Source organism: Rana temporaria, chromosome 6 (assembly GCF_905171775.1).
Source record: "Rana temporaria chromosome 6, aRanTem1.1, whole genome shotgun sequence".
Classification (NCBI taxonomy): Eukaryota; Metazoa; Chordata; class Amphibia; order Anura; family Ranidae; genus Rana; species Rana temporaria.
Genome location: NC_053494.1, coordinates 163,566,195 through 163,587,084, shown reverse-complemented (window position 1 = coordinate 163,587,084; position 20,890 = coordinate 163,566,195). Strand labels below are relative to the sequence as shown.

The window sequence follows — 20,890 nt, the reverse complement described above, 5'->3', positions numbered from 1 at the left end:
ATTTTTTTATTTTTACATGCTTTGATTTATACCTTTTCGCTGATATAAGGGGACACTCGAATTTTCACTGTTGCCAATTTTTCTGCCTTTTAATAATTTGTATTGAATTTCATTATGATTACTGAAAATAACTGCCATATAAGAGGGGGTGTCAAACATGACGCTTATCTTTTTATTTATTTTTTCATTTGATGCCAAGGTACCTTAAATTGTTTGTAAACAATCACCTTGTAAACAGCCCATTCAGTTTAAAATGGAAATGAAAAGTAAAATATTTGCACATAGATTAAAGGGTTTTTTTTTGTTTTTGTTTTTTTAGATCACATTCCCTCAGTTCTCAGCTGCATAAGAGTCGGGGGGAGGAGAAACAACAGAACACCGAGCTTCCCAGTGAATGGTTGTACAGGGTGGGCATACGAGTACAAGTCTGATCATTGGAGGAGAGCAGGCCGAGTTCTCAGCAGGAACTTATCACTAGGGTTGTCCCGATACCACTTTTTTAGGACCGAGTACAAGTACCGATACTTTTTTTTGTGTACTCGCCGATACCGAATACCGATACTTTTTTTTTTTAAATGCAGCCATGTGTCCCCAAATGCAGCCTTGTCCCTAAATGAAGCCTAAATGCAGCCTTGTCCCTAAATGAAGCCTAAATGCAGCCTTGTCCCTAAATGAAGCCTAAATGCAGCCATGTCCCTAAATGCAGCCTAGTGGGGCTCAGTGTGGATGGAATGGACTACACTAGTGGGGGGCTCAGTGTGATCAGCCATAGAAGTACACATTGCTTTCTCTCTCTCTCTCTTTCTATGTGTCTGAGAAGAGGACCTGTTGATTTCTGAGTGTTGATCCTCTCCTCTGGGTAATGACTTCCCCCTGCCATCTCTACACAACACACACCTCCCCTCCTCCTTATATTATACATGGGGGGGGGGGGTCTGTAGTGATAACACATTTCCTGCTCCTCAATATAGATGGTGAGTGTTGTCATCCTATCAGAGGACGAGCTCTGACCGGGAACAGCGCCCCCCATCCAGGGACCGGTGCTGTGCAGTGGACTGTTGGGGGATTACACACACTGTAACTTTCTGGCTGGACCCAGTGGGGGAGGGGAGATCTCCGTACTACAAGTCCCGGAGCCATCCGTGAGAAGTGAAGTGATTATCAGGGCCGGGAGGTGAGGTGTTAAGCCGCGGGACGGCGCGGTGTGCACGGGGATGGGGGGGAGGGAGCTTACCCCCTTGACATCACTCCTCTCCCTCTGGCTGTCAGTGTCCCTCTGTATATCGCGGGGTAAATGTGCAAAGTCAAACTAAAGTGAAAGTCAAGCCCCCCCACCCCCGCCGCTGCCGACATCTAGTTGATCAGCGCGGGGAACATACAGCTTTCATTTGAATAGCTGTGTGTTCCCCCGCGCGCCTCGTCATGTATAAGCACTCCCCCTTGCTCGGGCACTTTGATAGACATATCACCCGTCCAATCCTGGGACGGGTGATATGTCTATTAAAGTGCCCGGACAAGGGGGAGGGGCTATACATGACGAGGCGCGCGGGGAACACACAGCTATTCAAATGAAAGCTGTATGTTCCCCGCGCTGATCAACTAGATGTCGGCAGCGGCGGGGGTGGGGGGGCTTGACTTTCACTTTGGGGACTAGGCAGCAGCGGCGGCGGCAGGTCTCCTCTCCTCCATACCCGAGGAGTGCTCTGCTCCGCCCGCTCTCCACCCGCTCGGGGCGGGGGGGTTGGGGGGGAAGTATCGGGAGCATTTGCGCGAGTACAAGTACTCGCACAAATGCTCAGTATCGGTCCCGATACCGATACTAGTATCGGTATCGGGACAACCCTACTTATCACAGTGTGTTATCCTGCTTAGGCCCCTTTCACATGTACGGATCACGTGAGGATGTCTCATCCGCTTGCCCAGCAGGGATCGCTCCGAGCCGGCAGATGACAGGGCAGTCCCCACACACTGTGCAGAGACCGCCCTGTCAGATCTCCGCTCTCCCCTATGGGGGGGATTGGATGAACACCGACCGTCTGTCCGTGTTCACCCGATCCAATGACGGATGGAAAAATAGGATTTTCCTCCATCTGCAAAATCGGACCATAGCGGGGACCGATGAGATCGAGTGTCAGCGGGTGTTCATCTGCTGACACCCGCTATCCTATAGGGACTAATGTATGTCCGTATTTCATCCAGAAACAGATGTATGAAATACGGACATAATCAGCATGTGTGAAAGGGCCCTAAGTGTGGACAGTTTTTAGAAGGAAAGCAGAGGGACCGGCAGGATCACCAGGGAACTCAACACAAAAGAAGCAATACAAAGAGATCAGGAGACTCTCATACAAGTACATAGTACGGTAGACACCTATCAGGAATATGAAATGCTGGGGTAACAAACAATGTAAGCTATAGATATAGTAATTATTAGCACAGGTTCACAGAGACCTAAGGTTTACTTACAAAGGTTCCTCCTTGTTAAAAAGGTTGTGAAAATCTGCTCTACTCGCCCACAACCAAATGAAGAGACATGCTTTTGGATAAAGGAACCAATTTCCCTATTGAAGAGAGAACCTGACAGTCCCTGAAACACTTTGCTTTCTTTGGATTTTCATGAAGAAATAAAATACATTTATACTTTTGGTGTGGTGCGCATATTTTTCTTACACTTTCCCATGGATATCAGCCATTGTCATCCCTTGTGCACAGCAGTAATCAAGCAGAGAGGAAGAGGCGACACCAATAACCAAATCAGGCTCAGCTGTATGCACATGTACTGACGGATACATACCAACTGGAGCAAAGAGCAGGGCTGATGTGTTATGTGTGGTGATGCTCCTTAAAGCGGTAGTTCACCCTCACTTACATCATTTTTCCATCGAGACAGGCATTGTAGCGCGAGCTACAGTATGCCTGTCCCGATTTTTTTACCCCCGTACTCACTGTGTACTTGTACATTAAAGATTTCGGCTCCCGCAGGGAATGGGCGTGCCTATGGAGAGGGAGGATGATTGACGGCCGGCCCTGGCACGTCACTCTCCCCGAAGACAGCCTATGCGCAGGCGCCGTGAAGAGCCAAGCCTATTTCGGCTATTTCCGGAGAAGCGTGACGCGCCAGAGCCGGCCGTCAATCATCCTCCGTCTCCATAGGCACGCCCATTCCCCGGTATCTTCGATGTACGAGTACAAGGTGAGTACGGGGGTAAAAAAATCGGGACAGGCATACTGTAGCTCGCGCTACAATGCCTGATTTTATGGTAGAAGAAAAAAAAAATTTTTTTTTGCGTTCATAGGGTGAACCCCCGCTTTAAGCACTCGTTCACATTGGAGCAACTTGTCCTTCGATTTGAGTCGGACCCCATTGTCGGCAATGGCCATGTTCAAATCAATGCAACACCAACTTTACGGTGCTGCATCGAATTAAAAAAGTCGTTCCTGCACTACTTTTGGTCATTTTGGGTGCGACTTGCATAGACATCCGTGCATGAGGCAGCACAGATGTCTTTAAAGTCGCAGTGACATGCGGCTTTGAAATCGGACGATAGCAGATGAAGTAGTACAATTTTAAAGCCACATTCAATGTGAACGAGGGCTTATTGTCCATTTTAGCAAGTGGATGGTGACACCACTATACTCTAAAAAAAAGGAACTGGTGTCACCTTGCTGGCTGATGTATATGACTGTACATTAGGTGTGTATTTAGCAGTTTCCCTGGAGGTTAGTTGTAAGAAAACTATACAAAGAGTACAAGATTACTTACCAATAGGATAGCCAAGTGCAAAATCATTGCTCTGAGTAGCAAATATAGGAAAAAGTCCAGCTTTGCTGAAACGAGTTTGTGGATTGGCCACCAATAAGGTTAACACACAAACTATGATAAAGACTGAGGCTTTGGCAATAATGATGCTGTAGAGGAACGACCAGTTGACATCTGAAAAGTTTAGGACAACCATGTTTTTAAAAAGCAACGCTGGAAGTGCAAACCGGGAAACATAGTTGCCTAGTCCTTTTGCCTGAGTAGGAGTTATTACGTTGGCTCTACCAGCAATGTATCCACACATAATGATACCGAAACATTCCAAGAGCGCAGGAAAAAGTCTGTTAATAGACATTGATGGACTGCCATTGGTGGTATTTGTGATATCGGTCATATTGGGCACAGAGGAGTTGCTCCATACAGCTTCCATAGAAGTGTCCATGTTTTCGGTTATTCCTCTTAACGTCAGTTTCTGTTATGCAGATTCATGATGGCCTTTGAAAGAAAAAAGACATCTAAAGTCATAAAAAGATAAACATATGCATGAAAGGTCTGTCTGGGGTGAAGCTGGATAGTGGGAGAGTAACTTGGTTTGAGAGCATTTTGCAAGACAAGCTACATTTTTTAATACATTTTGACTTGATATAAAAGTAGCGTCATATCACTACCGAGAATAAAAGAGAAGAGAGGCACCTCTAGGTGTAGCAATATGGTCAATTCCCTTGTGGATGCACATTTTATGGTTACACAAACTATCACATTGCTATATTTTTTTTATATGGACTATAAACTGAAGGACTTATGAATAATAATAATAATGTTAATTCACCTTCAGATTTTCCTGTGGGACATCTCTGTGCCCCACATCCCCAATTCTATATATTAGTCTTCATTGTCTACTAGGAGGACCCCGTCCTTTGCAGACGAATCAGTCTATTATATAATATATATATATATTATATATATATATCGTATTTGCCGGCGTATAAGACAACTGGGCGTATAAGACGACCCCCTATGGGATACACTCATCGTATAAGACGACCCCCTTCCTACTAGTCTGTCTGGAAGCTGAGGGGTAGCCAGAACAACGGCTGACAGAAACAGGCTTTTTTCAAATCTCACTGTGCCCATTACATTACATGCCTCCACTGTGCAATTACATGCCTCCACTGTGCCATGCCATTACATGCCTCCACTGTGCCATGCCATTACATGCCTCCACTGTGCCAGCCAAGACGATCTCCCTACCTCATTTTGTTTTCAGATTTTTGGTTTAAGGCATCAATGATTCGAAAGCCGCACCGCCTCCTCCTCACACTGTTCTGTGATAGGCGGAACACTAATTTTCCCAGAAGAGCCTCAGTTCAGTGTTCCGCCTATCACGGATGTCCTCTCGCCCGAGGATGAGAAGGCATCCGTGATAGGCGGAACACTGAACAGAGGCCCTGCTGGGAAAATGAGTGTTCCGCCTATCACGGAACAATCTGAGGAGGAGGCGCGGCTTTTGAATAATGGATGCCCGCAGCCTGACTGAGACAGGTACCAGCGTATAAGACAACCCCCGACTTTTGATGCATTTTTTTTGCATCCAAAATGTCGTCTTATACGCCGGAAAGGAGATAGAGAAAGGAGATAGAGAAAGGAGATAGAGAAAGGAGATAGAGAAAGGAGATAGAGAAAGGAGATAGAGAAAGGAGATAGAGAAAGGAGATAGAGAAAGGAGATAGAGAAAGGAGATAGAGAAAGGAGATAGCCAGTGACAGGAAAAGCTTGCCGGTAAAAAATATGATGCTGTGACGCTCTGTTTGGAACTCCACACCTTCAGTTCTGGTCTGGAACCGGTCGAGACCATCCAAGTGCCTGCTACAGTGTCGGGCAGCGCCGGCAGGGGATGGGTCTGGTGGAGGCGGTGCCTCATGCACCATAACGTTATACTGCAAGGGAGCCAAGTGGTGTGGCTGGAGCACTGTGTGGGTCTGTGGGATGAAAGCAAGGCAAGCTGGGAGCGGGACTGTAAGTGCTGTTTAAACTGAAGGGACCAACTGGCATGGAGAAAGACCGTCACTATGACTCAGGAGAGGATGTGTCATGTTGGTGAGGTGTCATCTGTGCTGCTGTACACTGCTGTCACGTGCTGCTGTACACTGCTGTCACGTGCTGCTGTACACTGCTGTCACGTGCTGCTGTACACTGCTGTCACGTGCTGCTGTACACTGCTGTCAAGGTCACTTTGATAGTGAATTTCGTGTGTGTGTGTGCCCATTCTAATTCCTCACCCTCCTGAGTCCTGTCCCTGAGCTGCTTACTTACTATATTGAAAAAAGAAATAAGAAATAAATATCTACCTTAAAAAGGGGTTGTAAAGGTACAATTTATTTTTTCCTAAATAGCTTCCTTTACCGTAGTACAGTCCTCCTTCACTTACCTCATCCTTCCATTTTGCTTTTAAATGTCCTTATTTCTTCTGAGAAATCCTCACTTTCTGTTCTTCTGTCTGCAACTCCACACAGTAATGCAAGGCTTTCTCCCTGGTGTGGAGTGTCGTGCTCGCCCCCTGCCTTGGACTACAGGAGAGTCAGGACGCCCACTAACACACAGCTCCTTTATCTGCAACGTAGAGAGTGTCCTGACTCTCCTGTAGTAGTTTTTCCTTGCAAGTTCCCCTCAGATCTAGAGCAACTGCACTTGTAGTACACTTGTGGGTTAACTTGCAGTGCACAGATTATTTGCTTTTTGTAAATCAACCCCAAGGTCTAGAAACCTGCCAGCAGGAAAGTAAGAAGAAAAACTTCCCTCTAGCAATGTTAGTTTATTTAGTAAAGTTCAATTTTAAGCCTTTGTTTGCAATGCAAAACACAGCTCAATAAGACCTGCTTCATCCAAGAAAAACAAAGCAGTTCAAATGAAAATTCAGAACCGTCATCTACTCTTCACCATTGAAGTGAATGGGAATCTGCTGCCCAGCATTTGAAAATGAAAATTTTCCCTTTAATCGTCTGCCAAACAGGAAAACTATCCCCGTCTACAAAAAACCCTCCAATCAACACTCAACAGAAATGGAACACAATTGGAGAGTTTATGGAGACTTGTAAGGTAGTAGTGTAGGGCTTGACATCTAGAAGAAGACATGGTAGTTTGCACAGTCCTCCCCGCACTCTGTGACTACATTCATCAGTAAAGCCGCTTTCACACTGATCAGTTTTCATGCCTTCCCATTGACTAAAGTCAGCCATACACGGTGCAAATTTATTTCTTGCAACAACTAAAATTTGCTTGAATTTCCCATCAACACAGACCGTGTCGACAGGGAAATCCCTCCTGCCAAGTCATTGGGAGTTATTTACAAAAGGCAAATCTACTTTGCACTACAAGTGCAAACTACAAGTGCAAAGTGCACATGGAAGTGCAGTCACTGTAGATCTGTGGGGGACATCCAAGGAAAATAAAAAACAGCATTTTAGCTTGCACATGATTGGATGATAAATTCAGCAGAGCTTCCCCTCATATTTACAGCAAGTGCACTTTGCATTCATAGTTTGCACTTGTAGTGCAAAGTGGATTTGCCTTTAGTAAATAACCCCCATCGTCTTCTCGCGGTGGGGGAAGCCATGCCTACCAGGAGAAGACAGTGATTATTGCTAACGTCTATAGCAGCCACTAGCAACAATCGCATGCAAGATCCGGCAGGCTGGCTGTACCCAAGTCGATCGTTCAACTTGGTACATTCAGTCTGCTCATACATGGTTCGAATCTTGGCCGGGTCCCGCCGAACCAGCTGAGATTCTAATCACCTATGGCCATCCTAAGGGCCCGTTCACATGGATTATTTATTTCAGTTAACCACTTAACAACCGCCCATAGCCAAAGTACAGCTACAGGGTGCTTGCTTAACTCTGGGACGCCGTTAATTAGCAATGTTACAGAATCTCGCTCCCGCGCTCCCCCTGGGGCGCGCACACAGGAGTGGACCCGGCGCATCACGGTAAATCGCCGCCGATAGTGGCCGTTTACCACGTGATCGCTCCGTCCAATGACGGAGCGATCACTTGTAAACAAACCAGCGTCATGTGATGACGCCGGTTCCTCTCTCCCCTCTCTGTACCGATCGGTACAGTGTGAGAGGGGAGAGAGCGGAGGCAGCAGGACTGTGAGCTGGATCTGTGACAAATGGAGTCACAGATACAACCAGCCATCCCTGCAATACTGTGCAATACTCTGCCCCATACTGTGCAATACGCGGAAATACTCTGCAATAACCGCTTCCCGCAGCCGGCCGTCATATGACATCCTTGACTTTGTGTGGGGATATCTGAATGATGGGTGCAGCTACAGGCATCATTCAGATATCCGCTTTTTTCAGCCGGCGATTCCCTACACCACAAGAACAATCATAGCGGCTGTTCCGCCGCCTGATCGTTCTTACAGGATGCTTCTACCGACTCACCGCTACGATCGAAACAAGGATTGTTTTTTATTTTTATTTTATTTCTGGCTTCCCAGCCTAGAGGTGAGTGTGTGGTCTTATTGACCCCATATATCACTGTAAAGAGGACCTGTCATGCCATATTCCTATTACAAGGGACGTTTACATTCCTTGTAATAGGAATAAAAGGGATCAAAAAAAAATTTTGGCAGAAAAACGTGTCAAACTAAAATAAATAAAGTAAAATTAACAATAAATATTTTTTTAAAGCGTCCATGTCCCCGTGTGCTCGCATGCAGAAGCGAACACATACGCAAGTCCCGCCCACATATGAAAACGGTGTTCACACCACACATGTGAGGTATCACTGCGAACGTTAGAGCGAGAGCAATCGTTTTGGCCCTAGACCTCCTCTGTAACTAAAAACATGCAACCAGCAAAAATATTTAAAGCGTCGCCTATGGGGATTTTTAAGTAGCGAAGTTTAGCGCCATTTCACAAGCGTGTGCAATTTTGAAGGGTGACATGTTAGGTATCCATTTACTCGGCGTAACTTCATCTTACACATTATGCAAAAACATTGGGCTAACTTTACTGTTTTTTTGTTTTTAAAAAAAAAAAAAAATTTCCGTAAAAAAAAGCATTAGAAAAATTGCTGTGCAAATACAGTGCGAGATAAAAAGTTGCAACAACCACCACTGTATTCTCTAAGGTCTTTGCTAAAAAAAAAAGCATATATAATGTTTTGGGGTTCCATGTAATTTTCTAGCAAATAAATGATGATTTTTCCATGTAGGAGAGAAATGTCAGAATTGGCCTGGGTGCTCCAGAACGCCTGAAGGTTCTCCCTGCATGTCGGGCCTCTGTATGTGGCCACGCTGTGTAAAAGTCTCACACATGTGGTATCGCCATACTCGGGAGGAATAGCAGAATGTGTTGTGGGGTGTAATTTGTGGTATGCATATGCTGTGTGTGAGAAATAACCTGCTAATATGAACATTTTGTGAAAAAAAATAAAAAAGGAAAAAAAATCTTGATTTTGCAAAGAATTGTGGGGAAAAAAATGACAACTTGAAACTCAAAATGCCTTTTTCTAAATACATTGGAATGTCTTCGTTCCAAAAAGGGGTCATTTGGGGGGTATTTGTTCTTTTCTGGCATGTTAGGGTCTCAAGAAATGAGATAGGCCGTCAGTACTTCAGGTGTGATCAATTTTAGATATTGGCACTCTTGTGGACTCTATAACTTTCACAAAGACCAAATAATATACACCAATTTAGGGCCGAAACAACTAATCGATTATGAAATTAATCAAATTACAAAAACTAAAATTAGCCCTTTAAAGTACAAAAAAGAAAATCGCTACTGTAAATATTACTTTCACTGTCCCACAGTAATAAATGAACCCCTTACAGTAGCGATTATTTGCTCTTTTTGTACTTATTTTTGTTTTTTTAACCCCATTATGTTACTAAACATCTCAGGCCTGGGTTCACACCTCAGTTTTTCGGTGCTTTTTGCAGAAACACACTACAGTTCATTTACATGTTTTCCTATGGGACACGTTTACATCCATGATTTTTTTTCAGCTGCTGCGTATTTGGAAAGCGCAAGGACTTATTTTTACCAAAGATATGTAGCAGTATAAATTTTGGTCAAAATTTCTGAAGAAAAAATACAAATTTGCTAAATTTTATAACAGAAACAAAGAAAAATTCTTTTTTTTTTTTTTTTTTTCGCTATAAGAGGAAAAAGACTGAAAATTCTGTAAAAAAAATGACCCAACGGTGATTAAATACCACCAAAAGAAAGCTCTATTTGTGTGAAAAAAAGGATGAAAATTTCATATGGGTACAATGTTGTATGACTGAGTAATTGTCATTCAAAATGTGAGAGCACCGAAAGCTGAAAAATTGGTCTGGTTATTAAGGGGGTTTAAGTGCCCAGTGGTCAAGTGGTTAAGGACCAGAAAGATTTGCCCCCTTAATGACCAGGTCATTTTTTGCGATGTGCCACCGAGTCGCTTTAACTGACAATTGCGTCGCTGTACCCAAACAAAATGTATGCAGTTTTTTCCCACAAATAGAGCTTTCTTCTGGTGCAGTGTTTCTCAACTCCAGTCCATAAGTGCCCCAACAGGTCAGGTTTTCAGGCTTTCCATTATTTTTCACAGGTGATTTGATCAGTTTCACTGCCCTAGTAATTACCACAGCCATTTCATTTGAGGGAAAAACCTGAAAACATGACCTGTTGGGGCGCCTTGAGGACTGGAGTTGAGAAACCCTGTTCTGGTGGTATTCGATCACCTCTGCAATTTATTTATTTTTATTTTTTGCGCTATAAAATAAAAAAGGGGGGGGGGGTCTTACATCAGAGTTCCCCATTACAGCAAAGTCAGGATTTACCCAGAAGCCTGGACCAGCACTCGGCACAGCCTCTCAGCGATCTGCCGAGAGCCTGAGCCAGCCTCTCCTGCCCCATCCACAGCCCAGCACTCCAGTGAGCACCGACTGGGCAATGCAGTGAGCCGATGATCGACAGTCCTGGCTCGCTGTTTCGACCAGAGGAAAAGAACTGAGTGATCAGCGGGGACAAGCGCAAAGTCCATACTTCTCTTTTGAACCCAAAAGCAAACATTTGTTATAATTACAGCTTAGAAAAGGCTTTCTTTCTTCTATTTTTGTATGGTAATCTGGTCAGTAAATCTGTTGTTTTTTCAAAAGAACAATCTCATCCAGATATATCAATTTACAGGGATACTATAGATCATGTAACACTGGCAGGGGTGCTTACAGAGATCAGCTTTTATTTCTGTAAAACCTTTATCCCAAAGAAAAAAATGTTTGCTGTAACTGCTTATAAAGTGTGAGTTGGAGTTTAGCTTCAATTTGTTAGTGTTTATAAATCTGCCAATACATTTAACACTCCCCTCCCCACCATGCTGACAATGCTGCTGTCTTCTGTGCCCCCTGTGCTCCTTCATCCAGAATGGGGTACTCAAATACAGGAGATGTGTTACTGGCTAGACCACCAGGTAAAAACAGAGAGAAAAAAAAGCCTAAAGAATGAAAAGGAATGCAGCCATCACATCTAATTGGCAAGCTGTAATACAATTTTTGGGTTTAATATCGCTTTATAGTAAAATTCTGTTACTTGCACTGCATGTAATTGTGTATTAAAAATTAGAGCTGCATTCATCGTTGCCTGGAGTTCAGCTCTAACCAGGATACACTCCATTTAATGGTAGAACTAAATTATCGAAATACAAACATTTCCAGAAAAGAAAAAAAAGGAAATATTAGGGGAATTGTAATGTAAGATTTCTGCTGTGGCAAGGAAACTGGAGACCTCATGTGATAATTACTACGTTAGCCTAGGCTGTATTTCACATTGTGTCCTTGTCACTACATCACACTACCAATGGAAACTGGCCAACAAATTTAGAACAACGACACACAATATACATATGTAAGAAATTCCCCATTTCTCTTTTTCCTAAAGGGTTTTCTGGAATCTTCCAGGACAGCAACCTGAGCAAGGATTGGTTCCCCAATATGCAGGAAACAGTGAAAAACCCTCCCGCCCCCTTATCCCTATGTTGAGATGAATGTAAACTACCTCCACCAGTCCTGAGGGGTAAAAATCCCAGTTAGACTCATAGAGGTGCACAAAATTGAAATTTTGGTGCCGAGAACAAAAATGCAGAATGCACTTTGCCAAAAACCAAAAATGATCATGCACAGCTCTTGTGAGAGTTTGCCAGGAAGGGAGGGGGTACGAGTCATAGGAGGGCTAATGAGATCTGCAGTGCTGGAGGCATGCCTCTGTGTAAATCCAGGAAGTGAACAGGCAGCAGCTTCAGCTGCCCACAGTTAAAATGGTTGCAGCCAGACTCAGGGCTGGTTCACACTAGTGCGCTGTGCGATATCGCATGTGATTCACACTGCACTACAGTGCAAATCACATGCGATGTCTGTGCAATGCAATTTCAGCCATACAGATAGTATGCCTGATATCGCACCACATTCGGACCAAACACGCACAGGGCCCTTTTTTTGGTCCGCACCAGAATCGGATCGCATGGGTGTTCACAACTATGAGATCCGATTCATGTCCGAACTGTCAGTTCACAGTGCAATATGCGAGCTGAAATGGGGGGTGTCGTTAATGTTGTATGACACTCCCCAGCAGTTTGCATATGGCAGTGTCAACTGCCGTGCGAGTCGGGTGCGATGCGGAAATCCGCAGTGTGAACCCGGCCCCGGTGGAGGGAGATTTCTGCAGCATATTTGGCAAGTACAGAATCACAGTATATATAAAATATGCAAAGTGGTTGGAGGGAAGCTTCAGAATGGTAAATATGTTTTTATTACAAATTATGTGAGCAGACTGCAGTTCCTCTTTAATATCATCAATTTAAATGACTGAATTTATTGTCACCCATTGTTGGCACATTTAGCGAAAGAAAAGCTCAAGAAAAATACATCCCTTTAAATTCTTTGTATGTCTGCACACTTGTCCGTTGGGCTTCAATTGTGATGTTAAAAATCCAACTTGGTGCATTTTTGGTCAGTTGAAAGAAAAAAAAAAAAAACATGCACCTCCCAGTTGAAATGCATTGAAAACGCAGCAAGAATGCATCATTGACACACCCCTGATAGGTCACATGACCTATGAAAAACACACCATAAGCACAGTAAATCATAGTAAGTGCAGTTGTAGAGTTTTCAGACATTGCATGCGATTTGCACCACACTGCTGTGCAGATCACATGCGATGTCTGCGCGATGCAAATTTAGCCATACAGATTGCATGGCTGATTTTGCATCGCATTCAAATCAAAATCGTGCAAGACCCTTTTTTTGTCTGCACCAGAATCGGATTACATGGGTGTTCACACCTAGGGATCCGATTCTGCGGTATGCAAATCGATCTGGGGGTGTCATTTACTTTGTCTTGACACTTCCAGCGGAGTAGCATGAACTATTGGCAATGCAGGTGCGATGCGGGGGAACCTGCACTAGATTCGCCTGAAATCGGCCCAAAACTGCGATAAAATTTTTGGGAATTCAATGTAAAAATCTTTGCGAATTTGCACTAAAATAGTGTCAAAACTGGTGGCGTTGCATTGGAAGCGCCGGTCTCCCCCTCCCCCTGAAGCCCTATACGCCAGGATTAAAGACGTGGAGATCATGGAGGGGATGACTGCCAGGTTACGGGATCGGCAGGAGGCTCACGACAAGGTCTGGGAACTGTGGCACCGCCAGGAGGATCCACCCTGAGAAGGTACACGGGCCGAAATAACGACACTCCCTCTTTCCCTTACTCTCTCTTTCTTTTCCCCTCTTTTCTTTTCCCCTCTTTTCTTTCCTTTTTCTCTTGGGAGACCCCTAGTGTCTCCGGTTGCTTTGATACTTAGAAGTTAAGTCTATTGCTCAGTTTAGCCATAACATGTGGTTAGTCCGGAAGGACAATGGCCAGCTTGCACTTCGCCACGTTGGCGTCACTGGTTTTAATAGGCAAGCTGGAATACTCGCAATTGCTAGGCAGAGATAATGTATACGCCCTAGGCTACTGTTAAGGTGTTTATTCTTTATGTTGCCCCTGCGGGCCTAGGGCTCTGAATGGCTGTATGTTATGTACACTTGAACCATTGACCAATAAAATTGTTATTGATAAAAAAAAATTAAAAAAATAGTGTCAAAAATCGATGTGCGTTTTCTTCTCTTTTCGGCCGAATGCCGATAACACAATTTTCAGTGCATCTCTACTTAGCAGAAACAATGTTTCTAGGAATCTTCCAGGACAGCAAACCTGAGAGAGGATTGGCTCCTCCCCAACAGGACGATCACACAAGCAGTGAAAAAACCCTTCTATCCCCTCCCTTACTGGAATGTACATGTCAAATGTGCTACTGTATCATAATGAACACCTACCAAAAAAAAAACAATTACTTTACAGTCAGCATTACCGCAGTGCTCATTCAAAAAGATAAAAAATAAAAAGACTTGTGAACATGAGTGTGCCTCTGCGCCGTCCCTCGGAAGTTTGGCCCCCTCTCCTCCGTCCTCCGCTGCCGGGCCAAACAGAAAGCGCAGTGCGCTTTGCGCATGCGCAGTAGAGAAGTGTAGATGGCGATGGCAGCACCCGACAGCCGATCCGAAGATCGACTGGGGTGCCGACATTGCGGGCTCCCTGGACAGGTAAGGAGCCCCAACGTGGGGGAGATAGGAAACTCTTTGCTGCTTACCACTGAGAGACCCTGGAAACGGTGGGACCATGAACATGGATCTCTTGTCAGGAGATAACAACAGCCTGTGGCTATTTCCCCCTGTCCAGGGTCTCTCAGTGGTGAGCAGCAAAGATTTTCCTATCTCCTCCACATTGGGGGCTCCTCAGTATGTCTCCCGAGTAGGTGTGACTGGTCACACACACTCCTTCCCTAATACGCCTCCATTGAGATACCACAGCAGATAACCCTGCCTTGGGCGGCTAGTTGTCTCTAGCCGCCGCCCAACATACCGCCCTTCTCAGGCTATCGAGCCTGTATGGGATATATATTCACGGCGACGCACAACACGGTGACGTCATACTCAGGCGCCGCTGCGGCGTCCTATGACAGTAACCGTTTGGTCCTATATAAACACATGGGCCCCTTCGCTCAGGGTAATACACACCTGGCCCTGGGACACGCTTGATGGTGCACCCACTACAAGTAAGTGCTTCAATTGATGCCCTGCTATGCTGTCATCCAAATTTTCCCTCCCTTCTTTTTGCTACTTGACTTCTTGAACGTGTGTACTTATCAGTTCCTCCATCCCATAGGCGGTCTACATTCACACTACCCCCACTGCTGGTATCCCCTAACTGGTCATATCCAGCTTTGTACTTGGCGTTCCTGTAATGGTTTCAGCCTATTTCCAGATAGGTCTCAGGGCCTTAAATTTCTAATACTTTACACAGGTATGACAATATATTGCTTACAAACTTTTGTTCACCTCCATATTTAATTTCACCTAAATCACCCAGCAACCTCTGTCACCACTCCCTCTCTTCCCACCCTCCTTCCATTCCCACGGTTTTTCTTCCCCCTCTCTCCCCATATTCTCAACCCATCCCCTCCCTCCCTCCCTCTCTCTTCTCCTCTTTCTTACCTTTAATCCTGTTCCCCTCTTTTTCTCTCCTCCCCCCCCCCCCTCTTTCGTTCTGCCTTTTTCCCTTCTTCCCCCCCCTTCCTCCCCCCCCTCTTCTCCTCTCCGTTTCCCCCTCGCCTTCCTCCCTCCCCTCCTCACTTCCTTTTCCTCTCCCCTTTCTTTTCTTTCTTCACCTCCCTATCAATCCCTCCCTTCCTTCCCCTCCCTTTTACCCTTTTGGTGGTTAAAAGTCATGTTGCAACCCTTCCCCCCCTTCTTTCTTTGGAATCTTATTAATTTCTAACACTCCCCAGCATGTTTTGGGTAAATTGACTTTTCACTATAATCACGGTGGTCCCTTCACTTCACTTTAATTATAACCACGGCTTGACTTAGTCCCTACTAATTATTACCTCATATATAGTCACTACAGATCCTCATTGTGCCGGGGCATCTCTACCACCTTACACCTCGTGTGAGATTTTTTTCTCCACGCTGGGCTTATGCCCCCCCAGCAAGTGGATCTCTTGTGCACAGGTAAGCCGCGCAGTCTGTCTTGTCCCCTTGAACTTTTATTTGTATAACATTCTTAATGATTGTATATTTATATTCTTTACTTGAGTGGTTTTGTGCATATGTTTCCATGTGTACACAACCTGTAATGTTAATAAATTATATATTGTCATTTTCTAGACCAATATCTCCTGACGATCCTGATCTATATGACCCCCTCCGCCTCATCGCCGCCCTCAGATAAGGGCTTTATATCATCTCTATGATGTGTTGGCTGGTCGTATAATCACTGGGGTAGATTCAGGTCCCGCTGCGCACTCCTTACGGAGGCGCAGCGTCCCGTTTTTGCCCTGCGCCCCCGCAAATTATTTGCACTACGCTTCATTCGTTTGCGTGGGCGCTCCTCAAAAATGCCCGGCGTAAGGGCGTGTAATTTAAATGATCCCGTAGGGGGCGTGGATCATTTAAATTAGGCGCGTTCCCGCGCCGAGCGTAGTGCGCATGCTCCGTCGGGAAACTTTCCCGACGTGCATTGCAGCAAATGACGTCGCAAGGACGTCATTTGCTTTAAAGTGAACGTGAATGGCGTCCAGCGCCATTCACGATTCACTTACGCAAACAACGTAAAATTTAAACTTCGCGACGCGGGAACGACTGGTATACGCAACATTGGCTCCCCCTGCTATTAGCTGGAGCAGCCTTTACGCGAAACCCGACGTACGCAAACGACGTACCCGAGGGCTCGCGTAGGTTTGTGAATCGGCGTTAGTATGCAATTTGCATACTATACGCTGACCACAACGGGAACGCCCCCTAGCGGCCAACGTAAGAATGCAGCCTACGATATGACTGGCATAAGAGCCTTATGCTAGTCATATCTTAAGCTGCCGTTGGCGCAACAAGGTTCCTGAATCAGGAGCATTCGTAACGCCGGCGCAAGTAAGCAATTGCGCTGCGTAACTATGGTTACGCAGAAGCAATTGCTTCTTGAATCTAGGCCTATCTGTTTTACATTGGTACTGATGTATTTTTAAAAAAAATGTGTATCCCTCAATTCTTTGATGTTACTTTTAATAAATTGAAACTTTTTTACTTCTACTACACTCTCCTGTTTAACTTACTTACCTAGTACCGACATAGTCCACTCGCCCCTATTTACCTCCCTGGCTTTTTTGGGCCTCTGGGGTCCCAATAAACCCTATCTCTATTCAAACTTATGTCTAGGATGATGGTACTTTAATTTCATATTATCTCTTCTACTGAGAGGTCTCTATATAAATCATGTCTCCCGAGTGGATAATCCCCACTATAATCCCGGAAGGACGGGCGGGCGGATAGTGAGAGCCGGCCGCCCCGGAAAACAATTTTATAGACATGCTTTTAAACTACTACTACTAACTGTAAGTGTACATCTTTGTGTTTTTTTGAATAAATACTTGAAAGTACTACACTATGGCAGTTTTTATATTTCTATGGGGATTATCCACTCGGGAGACATACTGAGGAGCCCCAACGTGGAGGAGAGGAAACTCTTTGCTGCTCACCACTGAGAGACCCTGGACGGGGGTAAATAGCCACAGGCTGTTGTGATCTCCTGACAAGAGATCCATCGAAGTCGGTAAGGAGATTTGATACAAGAGGTGGAGGATCCCTTTCTTTAACTTCTTGACACTTCTTCTTGGGTGTTAATCTGTTTGAAGTCACCGTTTACCAACTTGCAGAAAGGATCGCCATTTGTATATTGCTACCTTGGAACATAATTCACTGTTACATTTATCACTTTATGTTTTCAGTGATAAGGACTACTGTAGGGGTATCATTTATGATCCAAGGTTGTGTTCAGTCATTTTGGACTTCTATAGACATTTTTACACGGCTTTTTGATATCCAACACCAATCCATTTTTGGTTTCTGTTTTTTGTTTTTTTCACATTTGTTTGTGAACCATTTGTGCATTGCAGCTACATTTTTTCCATATCGCTACAATATTTGTAGCTGCTGACTTTTATACATTTTTTTCCCCAGGCAGAACTCCTCTTTAAAGAGGGATTCCACTCGCCTTTTTTATTTTTTTAAAGTCAGGAGCTACACTGTAGCTGCTGACTTTTAATAAGGACACTTACCTGTCCTAGGGGCCCACGATGTTGCCCCCCCCTCCCCCCCGAGGCCAGTTGCTCGATCCAAGCAGCTCCCAGTGCCGCCATCCTCACTGGAGGGAAACAGGCAGTGGCGCCGTGAGGCTTCACTGCCCGTTTCCTACTGTCTCACAGCGTTTTTTTGTGAATGGGCAGCTGCTTTCTGGGATACACACAGTTCCCAGAAGGCAGTGCGCACCATTCCCCAGAAAACACTGCGCGGAGGATGAGGAAGAAGACCTGCCGCGGTGGATGAAAAGGCAGATTAGCAACTTCCGCATAGCAACCGCTATTTCTGGTAAGTAAAAAAAAAATGTTTTTTTAATTTTCTGTAAAAATAAAAATCAGGGTGGAACTCCACTTTAAGGTGAAGAAAGCACCGGAAAGCATCAAAAATGCATTGAAAACGCATCAACAACACGCATGCAGAAATGCATCCGAACTGCGTTTTTATAGTGTGAACTGGCCCTAAATAAGGACGTGTGTGTTCCATTGCGTTTAACCGCGTTCCAGTACAGCCCAGTGAAGAAAACAAAATGCAGCATGTTATAGTTCTGGAACTGACCGCACTGGTGTGAACTATGCCATTGAAATCCACATAACCTACTATCCATGATTTTTGATGAAAAAAAAAAAATGCACTGGACTGCATGTGGTATAAGCTGACCCTAAATGCAATATGCCCATATCCAACGCACTCAAATCATATCGTATGCCTTTGTTTACTTAGCAGTCAAATCTTTTGGCAACAGAAAAGTATTTGTTCTCCGTCTCCTGGATTGCTACATGAGCTGAACAATGCCATTAGTCCTCAGAGCAGAGAACGTCTGTGTGCAGACAAGCAAATGGAAAAACGACACTCAGCACAGAACATAGTTATTACTCATACTACAACAGATGCCCAGAATCCAGATACATGTCATCAGACCGAGATTACAATGTAATGCGATTTTAACAACACAGTGCCGCCATCATGCCCGGTGGCAATCATGATTGCAGTGCCACCATACTCAACGACATTCATTTGATCACGTTGCTACCATGACCAGCCACAATCGTGTTCATGGTTCCACCATTTCCAGCCATAATCATGTGATCACAGTGCCACCTTGCCCAGCAACGATCATGGTGTCACTGTGTCCAGCCACAATCGTAATGGTGGCGTCACCATGCTTGGCCACAACTGTGATTGTAGTGCCACCATGGTTGTGACCAGCCACTATCGTGTTCATGGTTCCACCATTTCAAGCCATAATCATGTTATCACAGTGCCACCTTGCCCAGCGTTAATCAAGGTTGTGACCAGCCACAATCGTGTTCATGGTCCCACCATTTCCAGCCATAATCATGTGATCACAGTGCCACCTTGCCCAGCAACGATCATGGCGTCACTGTGTCCAGCAACAATCGTAATGGTGGCGTCACCATGCTTGGCCACAACTATGATCGCAGTGCCACCATGCCCAGCGTTAATCAAGGTTGTGACCAGCCACAATCGTGGTTCATGGTCCCACCATTTCCAGCCGTGATCACAGTGCCACCTTGCCCAGCAACGATCATGGCGTCACTGTGTCCAGCAACAATCGTAATGGTGGCGTCACCATGCTTGGCCACAACTGTGATCGCAGTGCCACCATGCCCAGCGTTAATCAAGGTTGTGACCAGCCACAATCGTGGTTCATGGTTCCACCATTTCCAGCCATAATCATGGGATGGCAGTGCCACCATGCCCAGCCACAATGGTGTGATCCCCTTCTATAAAGAGCAATGTGACACATTCTCTGAACATGACATACATGAATAGACAGGATCACTTATTTAAATTGGGAAGCTGAAGATAAGCAGAAAACGCGCCTACACCAGCCAATCACAATTTACAACAGGTGACACCTGAAAGGTTGCTATTGGCAACAGCGTCAAAGTTGTTATTGTTCCCTATTGCCAATACATCCCTATTGTCCGGCAGCACTGGGGGTCCCTGGCTCCAATCTGCTCCGCACACCATCTGCATGGAGTTTGCATGTTTTCCTGAGCATGCAATGGTTTCTTCCCACACTCCTGGTGGGATAATCGTCCCTAATGTATGTATGTATGGGAGATGGGGAGCGTAGATTGTAAGCTCCTTGGTGTCAGGGACTGATGTGGATGGACAATATAAATGGTCAGTGGTGTATAAACCCGTGTAATAAATACACAGATGATCCCCCATAGTATAGTACAGAGTATGAACATGCAGGGTGAGCGCGGTGACCCCGGTGTACTGATCCCGGTGTCAAGCCCCCCTCCCCCTCCTCTCCTGCAGTAAACAAAATTATGTCATGTGACAATCTGCCGAGTAAAAGTCACGTGGTGTTATAGTGCGCCCCCCCCTTGGGGTGGTCTGTCGCTGTGTACACCTGTCCCCGGGCTTACCTGTATTACCACCAGGGCGGCTCGTTCACCTTCCCCATCCCTGGCTACCCCAGCAGCCGCACTGACAGGCCCCAGCGCACTCCGCGGCTCCGCACACTTGCGTAACTTCAATTACAAAACAACATTCCCTCATTCAGGCAAGCTCAGCGCAGATCTGACGCAGCGTACCAACCAATAACGGAGCAGAGCCCGACCAATCAGTGGAGCTTGCGGCACGCCAACCATCCAATGAAAGGCGAGAAGGGCTCGGGTCACGTGAACAAGCACGACACTTATTGGGTGGGGAAGGACATGAGGAGAAAATACTTAGCTGCGCTCTATTAAAAATGAGCGAGCGGGCTGAGGGAGGACACAGGACATACGTGTGTGGGCATGCTGGGAGTGTTGTGTAAAATATGAATACGTAATAAATTTTGGTCACAGGACTGATAAGGGTTCCTAGCTAATGTATTGTGTGGAGACCTTGGAGAAGAGCACTGAGGTGACCACAGAATTATCATTTCAGAGTAAT

General features: G+C 45.3%; 1 protein-coding gene across 2 annotated transcripts in view; it reads right to left on the bottom strand.

The window, feature by feature from the left end:
* Positions 1-20,581, bottom strand: part of GPR155 (G protein-coupled receptor 155) — a 75,847-nt gene extending 55,266 nt beyond the window's left edge. For both annotated transcript variants that reach the window (XM_040357717.1, XM_040357718.1), the window contains exons 1-2: positions 20,380-20,581; positions 3,764-4,255 (exon numbers count right to left, since the gene is read on the bottom strand). In XM_040357717.1, the coding sequence (XP_040213651.1) occupies positions 3,764-4,202 (439 nt within the window). In that variant the 5' untranslated portion in view covers positions 4,203-4,255; positions 20,380-20,581. The remainder of the gene's footprint in view (positions 1-3,763; positions 4,256-20,379) is intronic.
* Between the last annotated feature and the right edge of the window lie 309 nt (positions 20,582-20,890).